A 20,166-nucleotide genomic window follows, 5' to 3' on the forward strand; every position below is an offset into this window, starting at 1 on the left:
GACAGGTCAGGGTGAAGAAGTGACAGCCAAAGAAAAGCTTACCACAAAACGAAAAAGTTATGACAAATCAGACTATAAGGCAAAAAGAAAGTGCAGCTTTATGGTTTCATGGACAAAAGAATTTCTGTGGCTGCAATATGACGAGCTAAATAACCATAAATAAGTGGTCCGCAGGTGCGCATTCGCTGTCAAAATAAAAAGAGCGCACAAGATAAGAAGTTGCAACGCGTGTTTGCGTACATAAGATTTTCTGGAGGAGGACAGACATTTGTTTAGAACTCTTAAAGATGTCGAAGAAGCTCATTTAAGCAATTACTTTGGTGTTCCTCCACCTCCAAAGAAATGTCAGAAGGAGTCCGAACCACAAAAGAAGCGCGTATTCTCGGAAAAGTGGTTGCAGGAGGTGAGCTGGCTTCAAACAAATGATGAACGCACAGAGATGTGGTGCAGAATGTGCCGTGAAAATCCCACTCTAGCGGACAAAAACAGCCTTTTATATGGACGCAAACGCGCGTTGCAGCTTCTTATCTGGTGCGCGTCTTTTATTTTGACAGCGAATGCGCACATGCGGACCACTTATGTGCACCCGTGTAAATAACATAATGTTCTGCCGGGTGTGTTGTTGGTTTTCCCTCGATTTCTGAGTCGACAAGCGCCTTTGTTTCTGGGACCAGTAATTTTAAGAAAGGCCCCCATTAGAACCCATGAGAAATGCATTATTGCTCAGTCTGCAATATCTTTCCCAGAACCAACACCAATTGCAAATAACATACTAAAAATAAACCTGAGACATCTGTTTAGATCAGCGTACTATGTTGCAAAGAGTGAACTACCACTGGCACAATTTAGCAGTCTTTGCAAACTTCAGAAAGCAAATGGCCTAGATCTTGGTTCCACTTGCCTCTTAACCGTGACTTCAGTGGAAATTTCAAATTCAGGATCTGACACAGACTGATTCATGTCCTACACAGTTCTTACAAGTTCATAGAAATTTCTGTTCAATTAGAACCAAGTATTTGAGTTGATGATTGTAATTTTTATACAATGTTGTAATTTGTGTTTTTTTGATTGTTTTGTTTCCGTTACAATATTATACTTTAATGTATAATATTGTAAAGGAAACAAAACAGGAAACAAAGCATCAATGAAAAAAATTGCTCTCTTTTTTATTCGGGCTACTTAAATTTATTTTGGGCTACCAAAAACTGAAGAGTCCCTGCCCGAAGGGCTACCAGGGATTTTGAAATTTTGCGAGCCCTGGTTGTTTTTAGTTTTCAAACAATATTTATTTAAATACTAGAAGAAAGTGCAATTTGCTGAAATAACCATTGACAAGTAAATATGACAGTGGCTCAAACTCTATCAAACTAGTGAAAAGTTCTAAAACAGCCTTTAAATGTAACATATTCACAAAAGTAGTCTAAAAATCTATCAATAACGTGTATTTGCATAGAAAGGGAAGTGCACTTAAAGATGACTACCAAACCAAATCAGTGCACAGGACTCCCCTGTTAAAATGACCAACTTGACAGCAGAAAGAAATGTTTAATTCAAGGCAGTGAATTCAAGGCATATGAACATTCAGTCAATGGTATTGTATTCCTTAACATTAATATGCATGTATCTGCCTCTGTGTAATATCCCCCCCCCCCCCACACACACACACACACACACACCCCTCCACACACACACACACACACACACAGTGGACTCCTCAAGAGCAGAGCCCTCCTGCAAAGGATGGTAACGACCTCCTGGCCAGATGAAGGGGCCCCCAGTTCCATCGATGCACCAGAGGCACCCCGCGCCAGGCCTGGGCCCCCATGCTTGCACCCACCCAAAACTTTGGTGACACACCAGCCAGGACCCAAGCCCCCAAGGCCCAGCCAGAACCCCAGCCTCCCAGAACCACAAGTCTCCAAGCCTGCCCTGGACCCACCCAGGGGCAGCTAGGCTACCATAATAACGTCTGTTCCTTCGAATATACTGTATGTTCCAAATATTTAATTTCTTTACAACTCCAATCTGGGAAGTTAATCATATTATTGTTTTGTAGTATGTCAGGGTTGTTCCAAATAGGTGTACGTTTGTATGAGATTAATGAAGACTCAGTCACCTTGCTGTCAGAAAGGAGCTGATATTGATGCTTTTGGAGCATACATGATGTTTGAGATGATAAATGGTAGGTCTGAAACATCTATATTATTGCATTATTGCTATATTATTGCATAGTGCCTGTTCTATGTCTGGCCAGGGCTCATGTAAGAGGGTATGTTTTAACCATCCTGAGATGAATTGTAGCCTATTCCTAAGAAATAGTGTTGAAAGTTGGGCAGATCTAGCCCCCCTTTATCCTTGGTACTTTGTAGCGTTTTTAAGCTAATGTGTGGGGTTTTACCTTTCCAAAGGAATCTGTTTGATTCCTTATTGATTCTCACTGGTTTCTCATTGGCTCAGCAAATTAATTACATGCTGTGGGTCAAATGTTTCTGCAAGTTTGTTGAGGTATTTCCCCTCATTTTTGTAATCACTGTTGGAGTTGTTACTCAAAAAAGTAAAGACTTTTAATATTTATGTTAACAAATATAAATCTAGGGCTACAATCCCACACACCAACACAAATCCCAATGAGGACACACATCTCTAAGAGCTTTCTCTTAATAGAATGAAAACCAGCATAAAAAAAGCGATCGCTGCAGTGATTCTGCTTTAAAAATGTCAACCGGTAGAAAGGGAGGCTGCAGCCTGACCTCTCATCTGCTTGTTACCTGTTGAATTTCAGGGTCTGGATGCTGGGGTCAGCATTCACTCAGCTTTCACTCTGGGTTTTTGGCTAACTTAGCATTAGAATGCTGTCTGTGCAGATGCTTGCAAAGAATTGAAGTTGTGTTAGCAGCATAATGTGGTTGTTTCTGTCCTGGATGCACTTTTACACTTATCGCTTTCTTTTGTGCAAGCAAAAAAGAAATGTCCATCTCCGTGTTCTAGACTGCATTGCTATTTTCCTCCTCTGGCACGCAAACTGAAATCAACTGATTGTAGTGAGTTGATTGATAGGCAGGCAGCAGGGCTGGACTGGGACAAAAAATCGGCCCGGGCATTTTGACTAGAGACCGGCCCACCAGGTATTATAGGAAAAAGACATAAAGCCTTTGAATGAAAACAAACAAAAATATTTTTTCTAACATGGCAACCTTTAAAAAGTGAAAGGAGATGAGGTGAGAAAGAAAAAAAAACTTAATTGACTTTTTGATGGCATTTTACACAGTACTGGTACAGTCTCTAGAAAATGTGGGAAAATACTGGCATCATATACAGTACTTAGCTACCTCTGAAGAAATTATGATGGGACCCTAAAAAAAATTACTATGTACAATAATGGATTTCTATACATTTTACATCAGATGAAAACGTTTGTTTTAAGATTCAGATAATTATTTGTTATAAGCGAGACATTTTAAATGAGAATAAGAAAGAAAAGTATTTCTTTGTGCCCCCCTTTCCCTGTTAATGTCCTACCTGGGCCCCTGGCAAAACTTTGCTAGACCTGCCCCTGCACAGTTACCAGCTGTCAGCTACTTAGAAAAGGATCCTGGTGTTATCTGTCTCTGAGAAACAGTTCATAACTTCCCTTCAACTCATTCACCTAAAAGGTAAACCTGTTTCTCCATCACCTGTTCAGCTCTGATGATTCAGTAAGGACATCTCCTGGTTTCATCTTCATGTTTCCCTCTCACCAGATATACAAACCGATATCATGACCAGCAGCTTTTACAGCTGTGGCTCCAGCAAACCTCAGCTAATACTAGAAATTAATATTAAATAAATTCTAACAACAGCTGATCAAGCTTAAACGTGCTGCTGTTGTTTAGCGCAACATCCGCTGGTTTCCTCTTTCTGGCGCAAAGTGGGAGATAAACAAACAAGAGAGAAAAGCCGATCAGCTGATCATTAATCAGTTTCATGATTTAAGTAGAAACAGGAGAGGGAGGGGGAGAGAATGAGAGAAGAAGAAGCAGCTGTGCAGCAAAGGCACAGAATAACTCCACCTTTGTGTCTTTTTCATTGTAGCTGAAGTCTGGGACAAACTGTGTTCCTTTTCACCACAATACAAAACGCGCAATATTTTCTCTGAATACGAGACCATTCCGTTTTTTAAGGGACGGTTGGAAACTCTAATAACTAACCTTATAAATAAAATAAGATAAAACAAGTTCAACATCAATAACATCATAGCACCTGCCGAGCAGTATATAAACTCCGTCATGCTAGCTAGTACGCAGTACGAGTTATTGTAACTCACTGTAAAAAGTCAGCATAACGAAAATAAACTCCACCTAAACTTGGTTTATATCTGACCCAGATAGACTGCAGGTCATAACTTCTTACCTGAAGTTCAGTTCACCGTCTCAGGTCTCTGCTCCTCCTGCCTTTCCATCATCCACCTGCCAGCGTGTTGCATCTGCTGGCCTCCACCACTTGCTAATGTTACTGAATCTGTGGAAGCTCCGCAATAGCCACCACCACCTCCGTTACAGAAAAAAAACGAAAAAAAACCCCCAAACCATCGGCCCATAAAAACGAAAAATCCCCATCGGCCCACCGGGCAAATGGCCAATATGCCCGATGGCCAGTCTAGCTATGGCAGGCAGACAAACCAAGGAATTGTACTACTGGGAAACGTTTTTCTACAAAAACAGGTTCTTGATTTCCATCCCTACTATTGACAACATCTGCACCAGCTTCATGACCAAATGGAATGATTTCCAGGTGTGCTTTTTGTCAAAAATTAACTGGTAGAGTCCCGAAGGTTGTAGTGTTTCTATATCGCATAAAATATTACAAGAATTAAGTAAACAAAGAAATGGCCTATTGACACTTGAAGGTTTGGCAGACATGAATGTTTTTCTGTTCGGTCTATGCTCCCCAGATTTAAAACATACTATTACTACTACTATTACTACTATACTACTATTAGACTACAGTGCGTATCAAGTACAGTCAAACTATTGCAATAAAACAGGCAGAATCATAAGAAGAGCAGTTCTTTTGATGGTGTTAAATCTCAAGCTCAGATGTAAATGATAGTTTGGGCAGACCTTTGAGTAAAATGTTTACTTAAGTGATTTATTCAGAATTCAACAGAACAATTAAGAATCCCACAACAACATTCAGTAAAGACATTTGGTGTTGACTTTGTTGGACAGGACCATGAACAAACATAGTTCAAGGTTGCCAAAAATAGCAAGATAGCATTTTGCTTTGGTAATCAACTTTTTTGATTACCACAATATAAATTATTATATGCTACATGTATCTGATATCTTCAGGATTATTCTGTGATTGTTCTACAAATTGAAAAATGAATAGATAGGTAGACAGACAGACAGACAGACAGATAGACAGATAGATAGAGCAGACAGCATAGTCTACAGGGCGAACGTCATGGTCCGCGGCCCGGTGTCCAAGGAGCTGATGGGATGCCCACGCCCACGGGTGTGGCTGTTGACTCCACATCAACCTGCATCCCATCCCAGGCGATCAGGTGGACCATTTAACCCAGCTCAGCCAGCTGCTCCACGCCAGTCCGTTAGTCGCCTCTCAGCGGTAACATGCTTCCACGTGAAGACGGTTGCGAAATTCTCTTTTGCTGGAACAAACGCTAACCCTTTCCTTGTGCGCTTAGGTAACGGCTCGGCATGTTTGGAGCCCTCTCCTGCCTGTCTTCCTGCCCACCTGGAGTTTTTGGATCACTACCGGCACTCGTCTCCTCTATTCACCTGGAGCTTCCCCGCAGACCCTCACCCCTCCCTCCGGTTCCCATCTGGACCGTAAGATTAATTCTCTACCCACGTATGATGTTATTTCTCCGTTCCCCAGTAACCCTCTTCCTCTTTCTGTTGCAGCCTCCCACAGTCCCGATTACGGCGTTCCTGAGTTATTTCCCGGTCCCTTGGTTTTCTAGTTACCTGCCGTGTTTTCCTTTGACCCTTCCGGGACACCCTTAGTTAAAATAAAGTTTATTTTGCGTGCACCTTGGCGTGTTGTCTCTGCTTCTGGGTCCAGCTTGTGTGCTGAACTACGGTTCATGACAGCGAAAAAGGAACTTATACATTCATAGACTGAATTCACTTGGCATGATAATTGGTCTATATGTAGGCCTACAGTATAAGTTCCTCAAAAAACCTTTTCACCCACTCACTATATATAGCACTGTTCATGAACTCCATACAAAATGTTAACAGGACTTTAATCCTATTTGACAGCTGGCTTGATACCCCAATGTCAGATTGAAAGAAAAAGAGAGTATTGCATCTCAGTAACAGATACAAGTAATGCCTCGCTGTCAGAAAGAACTCATACAACTTTGTCTCATGTTGAAAGCCAAAATGGATTGGGACGACAGACTTTCACCGGATTAACAGTGACAGCAGTCACTTTAACTCTCCTTCCTGGTGAAGCTATGTGGTTTCATCTCTTATGTAGAACCACACAAGACACTTGAACCCTCAATTGCTTTAGCAGAAATCCAAGGATGACTTTGCTTATTTCATGTGCTTACTTGTTATTAGAACAAAACCTTAAATTACAAAACCAGACAAAAATAGTATGTCCCAAGTCCTACTGCAGCACCTGCACATGTATACACAAACAGATGGGTGATTTGGAAGCTAAACATCAGTCATCTCATTTAGCCCTCTTGTCTTATGCTTTCTTGTATATCATTTGCTAATTACACAACGCCATGATGCCAATTCCATTTCAAGATCTCCCTCTTGGTTAAAAGACAAGCCATTTGTTAGTTTCTCATTGTAAGATGTTGCGTGAATTAACATTAATTAATGTGAGCTAAAGTGAATTAACATACTCTTTATCAAGGTAATATTCTTTTATCAGACTTACATTAAAGAGTCGATCATGATATAGTAACAGTAACAGGCCCTGTGCTTCAAATGCATAGAGGCAGAGTCCATCACAGCTGACAGAACCCGAGTTGTAGGGCGTGCAAAGGTGCCCCAGAGGCAGTTCAGCAAATAATGGCTGGATGTAAGATGCAAGCTTGGACAATGTACACTGAGAGGAACAACTGAGTGACTGGGATAGTCTGCAATACTTTTGTGCGACATATGGATTAGAAGTTTGATGAAGATCATTGACAACTACTGGGCAAAGTTCCGGTGAGACTTCAGGTTCCTAAAAGACAAGCAGCTGCTGGTCATCCAACTAGACATAGTTGGATGACCAGCTATGTCTAATAGCTATGTCTATTACACCACAGTTGTAATAGTGGTGGTAATCCCAGCCATTAACAACACCACAAAGAAAGAGTACAAGAAAATGGACAAATACCAAGGGCTGAAGGAACAACTATAGCAGATGTGGAAAGTAAAATCGGAAGTGATCTTGGTGGTAATAGGAGCATTGCGAGGTTTTTTGTTGTTGTTGTTTTTTACTTACTGACATTTTTTACATACAAAATAATATGAACAGCTGATGGTTATGTTTCTTTAATAGAGATTAAACGAGCCAACAGTGTTTAACAGCAGAACAAAAATAAATTACTGATTGATAAAACAATCAGCACATTTTCAACAAAAGTAATAATTCATTACTAAATATATAAGATAGAACCTTTGCCTCTACACATCTTTACTTTTACTCTTTGCTTTTCTGTTCATAATATGATGTGCAACATTTTTGAGTGCTTACTATAAGCAAAAAATACACAAATCAATACATTTCCCCTTCAGGCTTAATTGTGGTTCCTTGTGTACTTAAAAGTAGAATGGGAGGCAGAGCCTTCAGCTTTCAGGGCCCTCCTCTGTGAAACCAGCTCCCAGTTGGATTTGGGAGATAGATACCCTCTCTACTTTTAGGGCTTCAAAGTAGAGAGGGTGTCTAGTTTTAGGGTTTAAAACCTTCTTCTTTGATAAAACATATAGTTAGGGCTGGATCAGGTTACCCTGAATCCTCCCTTAGTTACAATGCAACTGCCCTAGGCTGCTGGCGGCTTCTGTTACTTAATTACTTCCAGGAAAAAGTAATTCTTTACATTATTCATTACATTACATTCATGTTTCTCTGTGAAATGAACTGAAACTCACTGTCACATAATTACCATACACATAATATAAATCTGAGCCTACAGTCTCACAAATGAACACAAATCCTTATCCTAATGGGGACAAACATATAATATTTCTCTTGTTATTGTGTTAGCAGTGCAATCTAGTTGTTTTAGTCCTGGATGCATTTTGCATTTTACCATTTTGTTCTCGCCCTTTTGTGCAATAAATGTAAAGTAATGTCCATATCCACACTGTAGACTGATGTCCTTGATCCTTAATTCTGCAGGTGGTCTCTTGTTGTTAAAAGAGAATTGTTCAGTTCCAAAGTGCTCACAGTAGAAGATAGAGATCATTGAGTTCTCTATCTCATATTGTTGGGTCTTTATCTTATTATATAAAGGGCCTTGAGATGAAGGGTGTTGAGTTCTTATGCTATTTTCACAAAAGAACAATTAATAGTAATTGACTTTGTTTTTCAGGTTTTTATAATCTGAACAGTTAATATGTAAACGGATATAATGTCACATACAGCCAATCTATAACATACATAAGTCATTATTACAGGCTTGTCCTAATCCAAACAGAAATACTACCGCAATATTTCAGTTTGTAAGAGAAGAAAACCTGGCTGTCTCTACTGTCTTATACCACTTGAACTCCTTCAGCTATTCTTCGAAGAGATAAATTGTATTTGGCTCATTTTGTGAAAAGATAAGAAAGCTTGAATTTGTCTTAAAAAATTAGCTATGCCTAGAAACAAGGGAGGAAAGGGCCTGGCTGATGTGTATCTTTAATATTTGTGTTGGGCATACCCATAGTAGTCACATGATAAACAACAGGAGGTAGAACTGGGAATGACTAATGGCAATGGTGGTAAAAAACAAACTGCAAAATATTTATAAGGCTTGTGGCGACCTTCTAATATCCAGAAAACAGACAACTAAATTTAGTTTAATTAATGCACTTCCTTTGCTATTAGCATCCAACTTAGGAATCTTACATTGTATGCAAGCTGTGGGTAAAACATTTGTAAAGGTGTCTAACAGTAACAGACGCCAGATCTGGGGGCATATAGAAAAAAACTGAGATATCACAGTGGTTACTGAGCTTCACAGGTTGAGCTGAGTGATTAAACATTTTAGCAGTATTTACAGCTTAAAAGTGATGCTGATGCATAGCGTCATAAGGATATTGAATTGTCATAAGAATCCAGAAATGGCCATGGTAGCAATTTGGGGAATGGCCTGAGCCAGCAGAGGCACTTGAGCATAGAGTATTAATTTCTTGGGAGACTTCAAGCATTCAAGAACAATGGGATGCGGATTTATCTCACCACGGATCAATGGCATGTGTGACAGTACAAAGTATTTGTCAAAGTGAAGGCAATATGAAGTTGTGCAGGAAGACGCTGTGTTCGGAGTCTATATTTGCTGATGTCCTGTGACTGCTTATTTCTCCTCTGCTTGATGTTATCTCACATTTTTAGCACAGCATGCAAGATTTCAACATGTGTGTGTGAGATAGTAGTGAAGGAAGTATTCACATTCTTAAGCTGTTGTTGGCTCAAAGATATATTTTACTCATTGTTCTGTCTCTGATGTTTGACATTTACTTTACAAACCAATGTATGTTCAGAGTACAGCTGTCATGGTTCCAAATTTTCATGATACATATATTTTGTGGATCAAAGGTTGTGATATGTTATAGGTGAACAACGTAGCTGCAGGGAGTGGTGGTAGTGGTTGAAACTGGTATAACTAATAAAAATCAAAGCATATAAATAGCATTAAAACCAACAAATGACTCTAACAGTATTCATTATTCAGTTTGTACACAAAATATCATGATACCTCAGTGGACTAAAACAGTAACCCAGCTAGGGAATTTTGGCTCTCTCACATGCTAATTTGTAGCTAATTTTATTTCCCAGTTCTCCTTATGGGTAGCTAAAACTGAGCCCAGAAGTACAGTAGCGCAATCAGGCTAACCACAAAGTCTAGACACACCAGTGAGTAAAGACACAGAGCATAGTATCAAATGTTGACAGAACAGTTACTGAGACGTTGGCTCAGACCACAAATAAACAGGAAAAAAGTCCTCAATACTTGGATCATCTCCAGATTCATTCAGTAACATAACAACAGCCTAACTGCACCTGCATGAGTGACTCAGTCTAACTTAGCAGCTTTGTGGTGTGAAGCAACTCTCTTACCCAGAGTGAGGTAAGCAGCTGCAGACAGAGAAAGTGAGTGCTGTCAGTAGTACAGTGGTCTCTCGCTATAACGCGTTTGCTTTTCGGTGTCTCGCTGTTTCGCAGATTTTTTTTGTGCAATTTTGCATGCTGGTTTTTTTTTTGACAGCGCATTGTGTTCTGCGTCCTGATTGGCTCTAGACAATTGTCAGTCGATCTCATACCATGTCTCCTGTACAGTGCAGAATGCGTTCAGCTTGTCAAATTTAAATAAATCGTTGATCGCTAGCAGTGTGACTCTGAAGTGCTGTACTGCATGTTTGTAATGTTTCTCCCCAACAAACACAACAATGTAGACGAAACGTTTTGCACTGTCAAAGGCATCCTCAGGTGCCTTTGGTTTCATTCTATAGTACTGGACTTATTTTTCTACAAAGGTTTGAACTTTGAGAGTGTGAGAAAGAGAGAAAAGTGTGAAAATGTTCATGCCTGTCTGGGAAAAGTGTTTAGTGAGGGGTTTTACAGCCTTAAAACATCTATGATAATTGTAAAAAATAAAGTTGGCTACTTCACGGATTTCACCTATCACGGGTTATGTTTTTTTGAACTCCTGCGATAAACAAGGGACGACTGTAGTCACTTTACTTTAATCAGAGATACATTGTATAGATACGCTTAGGCTGTAGGGAAGTAACTACTCAAATGACTGTTTCTTAAAGGGATGAGAACTGTTATAAATTAGGAAGTGAGTCTTACCTTAACTGTACTGTGCAGGGTTATGTGGGATATGATCATATGCTTCAACATGATAGCAAATTACAGCATCAAAAAAAAGGTCTCAACCTTCAAAGTTCACCCTACCAAATAGAAAGTGGCAGGGCGAGGAATAGTCAGTTTCATAGCCGCAATCCAGCATGAAACTGGAGCATCCACAAATACATCAGGAAGACGGCAGCTGAAGACTGATGGGGATGAGGAACTATCACATACGACCAAGCCCTTACGTGAGGTGTACCGCTGATGGATAGATGAAGTGGTTGACCTCAAGAAACCAAAAATACAAATGGCCGACCTACAGGACACTAGAGAAGCTCTGATCATAGACACACAACCATGGCCCATAAGCACCAGATATAGAGGCAGGAGTCTACCACAGCTGACAGAAGCCAAGTCCCAGACTGCACAAAGGTGCCTCGTTGATTATCCCATACGTAGTAGCAGAATGTAAAACGCAAGCTCACACATACATTGAGAGGCAGAACCAAGTGGCTGGGATATTGTGCATGAACATCTGTGCCAAATATGGATTAAAAATCCCCAAGTCCTGATAGGAGACACCACCAAAGATGGTTGAGAAAAACAAGGCTAATATCTTGTCAGATCTCAAGCTCCTGTCAAACAATCAGCTGCTGGCCAACCAAGGAGCAGAAGACCATAGTTGTGATAGATGTGGTAATCCGATCAGACAGGAACATCAGGAAAAAGATGCATGAGAAAACAAAGAAGTACTAGGGGCTGACGGAACAACTAGAGCATATGTGGAAGGTAAAGTACAAAGTGGTAATAGAAACTGTAACCCCCAAACTTGAAAAATAGCTCTAGCAAATTCTAGGCACACATGGGAGGTTTCTGTCCAGTGGCATTGTGTGTTTATAGCACGCATGCGTGTGTTTGTACCACCTTTGCAACACCATTTTTTCTTACCAAACCATAGTCACAGTAAATCAAACCAAAATCCCCCAGGTAACCCTGCTAACAAATAAACAGATACACAGATGGCAATGGAAACCTAACCTCCTTCACAGAGCTAATCATTGACTCAATTGTTCACTAAAGTCTTGGGTAGCATCTGGATTAACATGATACAAAGTAAAACCTTGAGACCATGTTGAGGATGATTTAGGCATAGCTAGTATAAAAACCCTATAATACCCTAATACCGATGTCTTTTCTGATGCATACCAGAGATTTGAGTTTACTGAATGCATTTTTCATGCAGAAACTAATTTCCATTTTTTTTCTCCGCAGTATGAAAATCAACTTACTTTGATGCTTAAGATACAGCAAGTAATCCATCACAGGTAACAGCAGGCTTGGTTTCATTTTTGTCAAAGTTACCTTACTGTTGTAGGGTAATACAATACCAACTATTCAAATCAGCGTTCACTTAGAACAGCAACAATATAGCTTTGACTACAATAAAAGCAGACATTGTGTTCAGTGTGATGGATTTCTTAACTCATGAAAGCTTCAAATAGCAAATTTCAGTCCAGAGTGGGATTTTCATACTGTAGTGGATGAATGGAAAACAATTGTTGCAGAGGTAGGAGAGAGACATTCACCATTTTAAAAATGATTTTTATTGAAAACCAGTGAGAACTGACAGCCAGACAAGGACTTATTGACAAGAGCAACCCACTCAATCATCTTGAAGAAATCAGTTTCCAGAAACATTGTAGCATGTACAAAGAGACTAAGTTTTGTGAAGGTAGTATCACTGTGGGAGGTCAGACATGCATGGCTGTAATACAGAAAGAAAAACTGCACATGTTCTCCTTTCTCTAAGAAAAATACTTTAAACACTTAGAGCTGTTTGAATTGTGTCTTATATCAGTGTGTCAGCCAATTCATTTCCCATCTCTGTATCTAATATTTGAAAAATGTTTACCATTGCAAATTATTTGCATGAGAGCACACATGTGTACGTAATTCAAAGCAGGACTGACTTGAGGCTTTTGGTTTTATATAAGTCATTTTTTTCCTGAAACCTTAGTTTTGTTTCCTTGATTCTACCAAATGATGGAGTTGCTGTTGTAGCTTTTATGAGCAGCCTCAGGCCCATTCTGTGTGCTGTCTAATTAGAACTAAAAAAGGTATGCTCTCGGAGTCCCTGAAATAATTTTTTAAGTCATTCCTGGATTCCACAGTAAACTAGTGCAAAAACTGGCTCTGGTTGAAATAGTGTTTTTTTAAATACTGTTTTAAATATTGAGAATAAAACTCAATGCCTGTAAGAGTAAATGCTTTCATCTTTAGTTGGGTGTATGCTCTACCATTTATTGCCTGTTTAGTTCTTTGGTGTGCTTTGATTTGCTTTGTCTCAACAGCTTTTAAACCTTCACCTTCATTCCAAATCAATTAGGAGTCTTGGAATTGATTTGGACTCCATAAAAATGCTCTTCACTGCAGCCTGAATTGAAGACTGGTTGCCCATGGGAGCTCAGACATGTGGCATGGTGCTTTTTAAATATGCTGTATGTAGTTAGATTATAAGGCAAACTGCATGTGCTGATTTTTTGACCACTTGGCGGGCAACACAACAAACTTTAAACATTCGGATGGAGGCAGAAGTTAGGTAAGGTTAAAACCTTGTGTTTCTTAAAGTTGTTTGTGGTGCAATTTAAGGTCTGTTTTGATCATTGTCTTGTTTAGGAAAACCAGTCTCTTCACCTTTTCACTTTTATGACTGATTACATGACAAGACATTCATAAGAGGAGTTTGTGAATTTCTAAAATGTTTAAGTGGAATCAGTTCTTCTCTCTATATGTGACATGTAACATGTCTCCCAAGGAAAATACCCCCACTATCTGTAACAGATGACAATTTAGCTTTTGTGAATGCAGCCAGACCTTCATTTGACCTTCATCAGTGCAGAGCAGTTTATTCTTTTGTACACACTCGTAATCTTGGTATTACAAGCTATATCATTCAACATGAATCTAAAAGCTTTGGTTATGATATCAGGTTTGTTGCAATATAGATAATACTTGTTAAAACTCAAGGCCAAGATGGACCATTATTCCTCTGCTAGCTCTTTCCATGTTACTTCTTCTTGGTTTGGGGTCAGCTGGGCAAATAAACAAACAAGCTTGTGTCACAACTCAGAATCCCATCCTCACAGGTTAACAAACTAGTGTTCTCCTAGTGCTGGTTAGGAGCTGGAATGAACAGGAGGAGTGTATCAGGAAGGATCTGGCATAAAGTATTGGCCAAACCAAATATGCACCACCATCCACTGTGGTTAACCCTTGGGATATAAAAGAGCACCTACCTATACTTGAAGTGAAATGTGCATATATATATATATATATATATATATATACACATGAATAAAATACAAAAGGATTATATATATATATATATATATATATATATATGTAGGTTGCAGGATATTCTGGTAAATGGCCTGTATTTGTATAACGCTTTACTTGGTCCCTAAGGACCCCAAAGCACTTTCGCCCATTCACACACTGGTAATGGCAAGCTACTATGTAGCCACAGCTGCCCTGGGGCGCACTGACAGAGGCGAGGCTGCTGGACACTGGTGCCACCGGGCCCTCTGACCACCACCAGTAGGCAACGGGTGAAGTGTCTTTGCCCAAGGACACAACGACCAAGACTGTCCGAGCTGGGGCTCGAACCGGCAACCTTCCTATTACAAGACTGTGGTGGGGCGTGGTCTGCGGTGCCGTGCGGACGCACCTGTACGGCATCCGCAATCACGCCCGCCGTGTTAAAACACGGGGACTCAGGGGTTGGTGTGGTGTGTGGTGAGATGTAACTCAATAAAATGGCTCTGAACGATACTCCGTGGTCCCACCGTGCCTTATTCCCGCCACATTGGTGCCGAAACCCAGGAGGCAGCACGGCGGGTCCGTATCGGAGCCAGGAAATGGAGGAGCTGGCTCAGAGGGTGGCCGAAATGGCGGCCGCCCAGCGGGAGCAGGCGCCAGAGGTGCGTCGCCAGCAGGAAGAGCTGCAGGACCAGTCCGAGCGCCACCTGGAAAGGATTGGGGAGCTGGCGGCGCTGCTCTGGGCCTGTGCGCCACCCCCACAGGTGCGTCTCGAGGAAGCGGTGGAGGAGCCGCGTGAGGCACCTCAGCAGCCGGAGGTGGCAGACGAGGCGCGCGGGGATCTGCGCCTGCCGGATGAGGGGGAACAGCCGGGTGAAGGGCTGCTCCTGCCGGGAGCGGTGGATGAGCCGCTCCAACCGGAGGCGGCAGACGAGGCGGGCCAGGGTCTGCGCCAGCTGGAGGAAGAGGAGTCGCGGGAGGGGCTCCCGCCAGCGCTCCAGCCGGGAGCGGTGGACAAGCCGCTCCCGCCAGCGCTCCAGCCAGCGGTGGACGAGCCGCTCCCGCCAGCGCTCCAGCCAGAAGAGGTGGAGAAACCGGGAGGGGAGATGGCGGTCCCCGTGCCAGGGGAGCCTGCTCGACCTGTGCCCGAGGTCGAGGATCGAGCTGCCCCGGAGCGTCAGATGCGCACGGTAGTGAGCCCCTCCCGGGGCCGGCGGGGTCGTGCCGGCTTGCCAGGAAGCCGGCCTCCGGACCAGTTTCGCCGCTGCTGCTGGAGGCGTGGCCGACCCCCGGACAAGGCTCGCTGCCATTTGAGGTGTGGGCGGCCTCCGCAAGGGACTTTGCTCTGTTCCAAGGTTGGGAACCGGTGGGGTGGGGGAGTAGGTTCGGCCGGATGACTCCCCGGCCTCAATCGGGCGATGGGGGTGTGTGGTGGGGCGTGGTCTGCGGTGCCGTGCGGACGCACCTGTACGGCATCCGCAATCACGCCCGCCGTGTTAAAACACGGGGACTCAGGGGTTGGTGTGGTGTGTGGTGAGATGTAACTCAATAAAATGGCTCTGAACGATACTCTGTGGTCCCACCGTGCCTTATTCTCGCCACAAAGACAAACTGCCAACTCTTGAGCCCCAATCGCCCCATTTTGATATAAGTATCAAAATATCCTTAAAATAAAGTACCCATTATGGAGAATCATCTACAAACTACAATGTTGAGATGGATTTTACTACCTATATATGGCAGGGAAGCTATATAAGTAGCAGAACATAACGATAACATCAAAAACGAAAAAAATACCAAAATAAAGTACATGTAAATTAAAAGCAGACTGCATTCGCGTGGCCTGTAGACATCTTGGTTCACAGGATGTTGGGTGTCATTTTCACTGAAAGAACTTTGTTCTTCTTTGCAAGCATCAGTGTTTGGTAACAGAAGCAATAGTGATGGTTCATTGTCAAGGTTTGGAATTCCTGGACTGGCTTTTCCATTGGCTTAAAAGTAACCAAAATGGAATTAAGGCCTAAACCATTTTATAGAGTAAAGGAACTATTAAAGTTAATTTGGAATAATAATTGTCTGAGGGGCCTCTGTTCCTCTCACCCTATGACAGCTGGAACAGGCCACAAGCTCTCTTTGACCCTGGATCGGATAAGCGGCTAAGAAGATGGATGGATTGTCTGTGGGTTCAACAGTACTAGCTACTTAACTGAAAAAACAGATTCCTGCATGACAGCATTAACACATCCAGTTTCACTGTCTTCTTTCTGTTATCATAATCATTGTGTATTAAATCCCATTTAACAGAAAATAAGTGATCACCTATTGAATTTGAACAAAAAGCTCTGAATTACCATGCAGCACATGTTCACACTTCAAAATGTACCTCATGCTGCTACAGAGAAAAATTTATTGTGCAGATGATGTGGTTTACATTGAGGGGTTTTTATTGAACAGGTGTCAAGTGTGAAAAGGCCTGATGAAAAGCTCTTTGTGACTGAGTACCTCCATAACTACAAAGCAATTCTCCTGTCTGGTGCTTTTATGTTCTCAAATGGAGCTGAATCATAGTTTGTGTTGCAGCTCATATTTGTCTCTAATTCATTTAAAACAACATCCTGAGTTTAAACGTGCTTCATGTTTGTTTACCTGTCTTTGATGCTTAGATAAATAACACATATATATAAATAAGTGTATCAAGCTAAGATCAATAATTATTTGATATTGCTCAGTAAGATGTTGGTTGATGACTGCTGTGTGAAATGGTGAGATAATAGAGCCAATTGGCAAAAAGTGAACAGAAGAAAGAAATGGTGCAGTGGTTTCCTGCAAACATGAGCCTATCCACAAACGCATGGTGCCTTTTGTCTGTTGCAGTTGGCAATTGCAGAGAATGTTTTTTCCTCCAAGGTAGATCTTTATGAGATAAATGGAAAGTATGAATTCCATTACCAAACACAGCTCACAATTAAAGCAGTAATTTGACTCAAGTTTGTTCCACTCGGAAATAAAGGCTCCACCTGCTAGATGAGCCAAGATTCAGAAACAGAGCATTTTGTTATTTTCAATTTGTTTTCGGAAAGGATTCATAACCAAATAGTTTTGAGCAGCAGCTAAGATCTGTGTATAGTGGCAGCTCATTATTGTATCGTAGTAATATAGTGAAACTATAATGAGCTTAATTATTAATTATGTGGTGTTCTTTTAAAACACAAGTTACAAAATGCTTTAAACGGTACATGCCATAAATTCCTGTTAAAATGTAATCTAGGTAATTTTGAAAAGTGTTAAGGCGATGACAAGAACATGAAGAAAACAAACTTTATGATCTAAACATCTGTTTATTGCATTCAACTGCAGCTGAACTAGGGCAGGACTCTACTTTCATCTAATACGACAGTGCACTACAACCTGGTGGATTCAGTCAATGCAGCGTGCAGTTTGCCATGAGTCAAACTTGAGAGGAAGATGAATACTGATGGAAAGGCTATGAAGCACACATACTAATGTGGAAAGACAGGCGTTCTAGGGAATGGGATAGTAAACAGAGGCTGAAATACCTGGAAAGTGACAAGTGAAACTGAAAGAAATCACGCTTGGTTGCAACGACAATCACAAAAAAAGGGAAAAGACCAGGCTCTTAATCCTCGTGTTTGCCATGTAGCTACAGCAACTATCAAATTGTAATATGTTAGCTTAAGTCTTAGACATAGCAGTGCATTTTCTAGTTTCTTACTATAAGCAGCTACACTAAAACTTTCCAGGCAAAGCTTCCTGCTGGTGTTGAAACTTTGGTTAAATCTTGCAATGTTCAACTTCAAAAACTGTCTTTAAGTTACACAAGCTTCAAATTACAGCACAATCATGTTAAGTACAAAACATTGAAAAAGAATTCAAAATAAGTGGCAGAATTAGATGTGATAACATCTGAAATGATATTTAAAAGGGCATCAATTTAGCTGAATTTGTGTGTTCATGTCCAAGTGGGTTAAAAAAAAGTGTCTAAAATGAAAAACCTTGCTCTTTGTTCATTGAGAATAAAGCAGCCAGCATGCCATCCATGTAATCAAAATGCTTCCTAGTATAAAGGCATGCTGTTAGTGATTAAATTCTAAGAATGTCTTGATGCATTCTCAATCATTCAGGAAAGTAAATCTCCAAAAGTTGATTCTGTTCATCTGGACAAACGTTTCGTCACTCATCCAAGTGACTTCTTCAGTCTCAGCTGACTGCAGGTTTCCCCAACCTTATAAACAGTACATTTGCATAATGACTGAAACCAGCCTGAAACCAGGAACAATGGGCTGGGAGGTCAGTTCCTTAATCGTAATTATGTAAATTCTCATGACCATTGATCAACAACCGCTGACCAAAACCCACTGATCAAAGATTTTTTTTCCACAGTGACTGGCCTCTAACTTATGACCTCAGCCACCTAATAAATATTTGGATTTAAAACTTTTTTATAGTCTCTTGTGTCCTCCATTTGTCCTCTTTCCAGTCCTTCCACTGTTAAATGAATGGCTGTTCTTTGCTATTTGTGCCCATGCTACATCACCCTGGGCACAGACATTATAAAACTTCAACCTACCTACAATTGCAACCTACATTTTTCTTTGATTTTTTTTCTCAAATTCGCGCTCCCCTTTTGTGTCCAGTCTCTTAGTCTTTCCCTGATGTGTTGCTCCTCAGCATCCCCAGTGCGCAGTCATTGATGTCTGTTTAAGTTTGTCAAAATTTGGTGTCTTTCTTGCTCTCTCTGTCTCATGGCTTTCATGTCTGTTCCCCTTTTAGTGTCCAGTCAATTTGTCCCCTGGTCTGTCATGTGTGTTTTCATGTCTGTTATCCCCTGTCCTAGTGTCAAGCTCATGTGTCTTTTTCTGAGTCTTAATGTGGTTCTCACGTCCTGTTTTACTTTGACAGTCCCTGATGTGTGTTACGTTTAATTTTCCTCCCCCTGTTTTGTTAGTTGTATTTGTTCCAGCTGTGTTTTCCTCCTTTTGCTCGTCCTCTCATTATCCTGTATATTTAGGTCCTTAGTTTTCCTCTGTTACTTGCCAAGTTGTCATTCCCTCCTTGTGTGTGTGCCCTGTTTGCTCTGTTATGAAATCAGTAAGTTCTAGTTTTCAGTTTAGGTTGCGTTTCTTGTTGTTTTGCATATTGTTTCTTGAGCTCCACCAATAAACCTATTTAAGTTCTGTTAAGCCTGTCTGCCAAATCCTGCATTTTGGGTCCTCTCTCTCCCTGCCAAATGACAGAGTGTGGCTTTCAAGGCTGCAGATTTACTGTTTCGATGGAAAATGAAGATAGTACAGCCAAGTTTGAAACCCTACCACTGTACATGATCGGACCAGCACTTCTGTGCTATCTCACCATTCTTACAGTATGTTAGCCATGTTGGACAAAAAAAAAACAAACAACAAACGTTAAGACCACATTTTGATAAAAATGGAAGCATCTAATTTATACAGCTTTTTCCTACCACCACCAGTGAAAAACTGAGTAGAACGGATGGCTTTTAAGAGGCTTAAGAGTTTCTTAAGAAACTGACAAATAGGTACAAGAAACATTCTACAAATACTGAGTGACAGTGAGTTAATGAAATGCTACAGATTAGACTGTGTAGGGATGCGCTGTAGAGATGCAATCACATCTCCCCAACACAATCAGACTATACTGCTAAAAAAGCGATCATCAAGCGACTAATATATATGGTAACGGGAATAATGCAACAGTGCTGGAGTGATGAATTGGGTCTGTTCAATATTCCATTGGCAGAGTAATTACACAAAAAAGCACTTTGTCACATTGTAACATGGTCATTTTATCACACAG

The 20,166-nt window shown here is 41.1% G+C and overlaps 1 protein-coding gene across 1 annotated transcript; it reads left to right on the forward strand.

Annotated features, from left to right (window-relative positions):
• The first annotated feature begins 14,831 nt into the window (after window positions 1-14,831).
• Window positions 14,832-15,731, forward strand: LOC148100149 (uncharacterized). Its single transcript, XM_087848813.1, has one exon. It carries the CDS (start codon window positions 14,832-14,834, stop codon window positions 15,729-15,731), a length of 900 nt encoding a protein of 299 aa, XP_087704939.1.
• The last annotated feature ends 4,435 nt before the right edge of the window (window positions 15,732-20,166 follow it).

The sequence above is a fragment of the Neolamprologus brichardi genome, chromosome 12, assembly GCF_056152115.1.
Source record: "Neolamprologus brichardi isolate AB-2024 chromosome 12, ASM5615211v1, whole genome shotgun sequence".
Taxonomy (NCBI): domain Eukaryota; kingdom Metazoa; phylum Chordata; class Actinopteri; order Cichliformes; family Cichlidae; genus Neolamprologus; species Neolamprologus brichardi.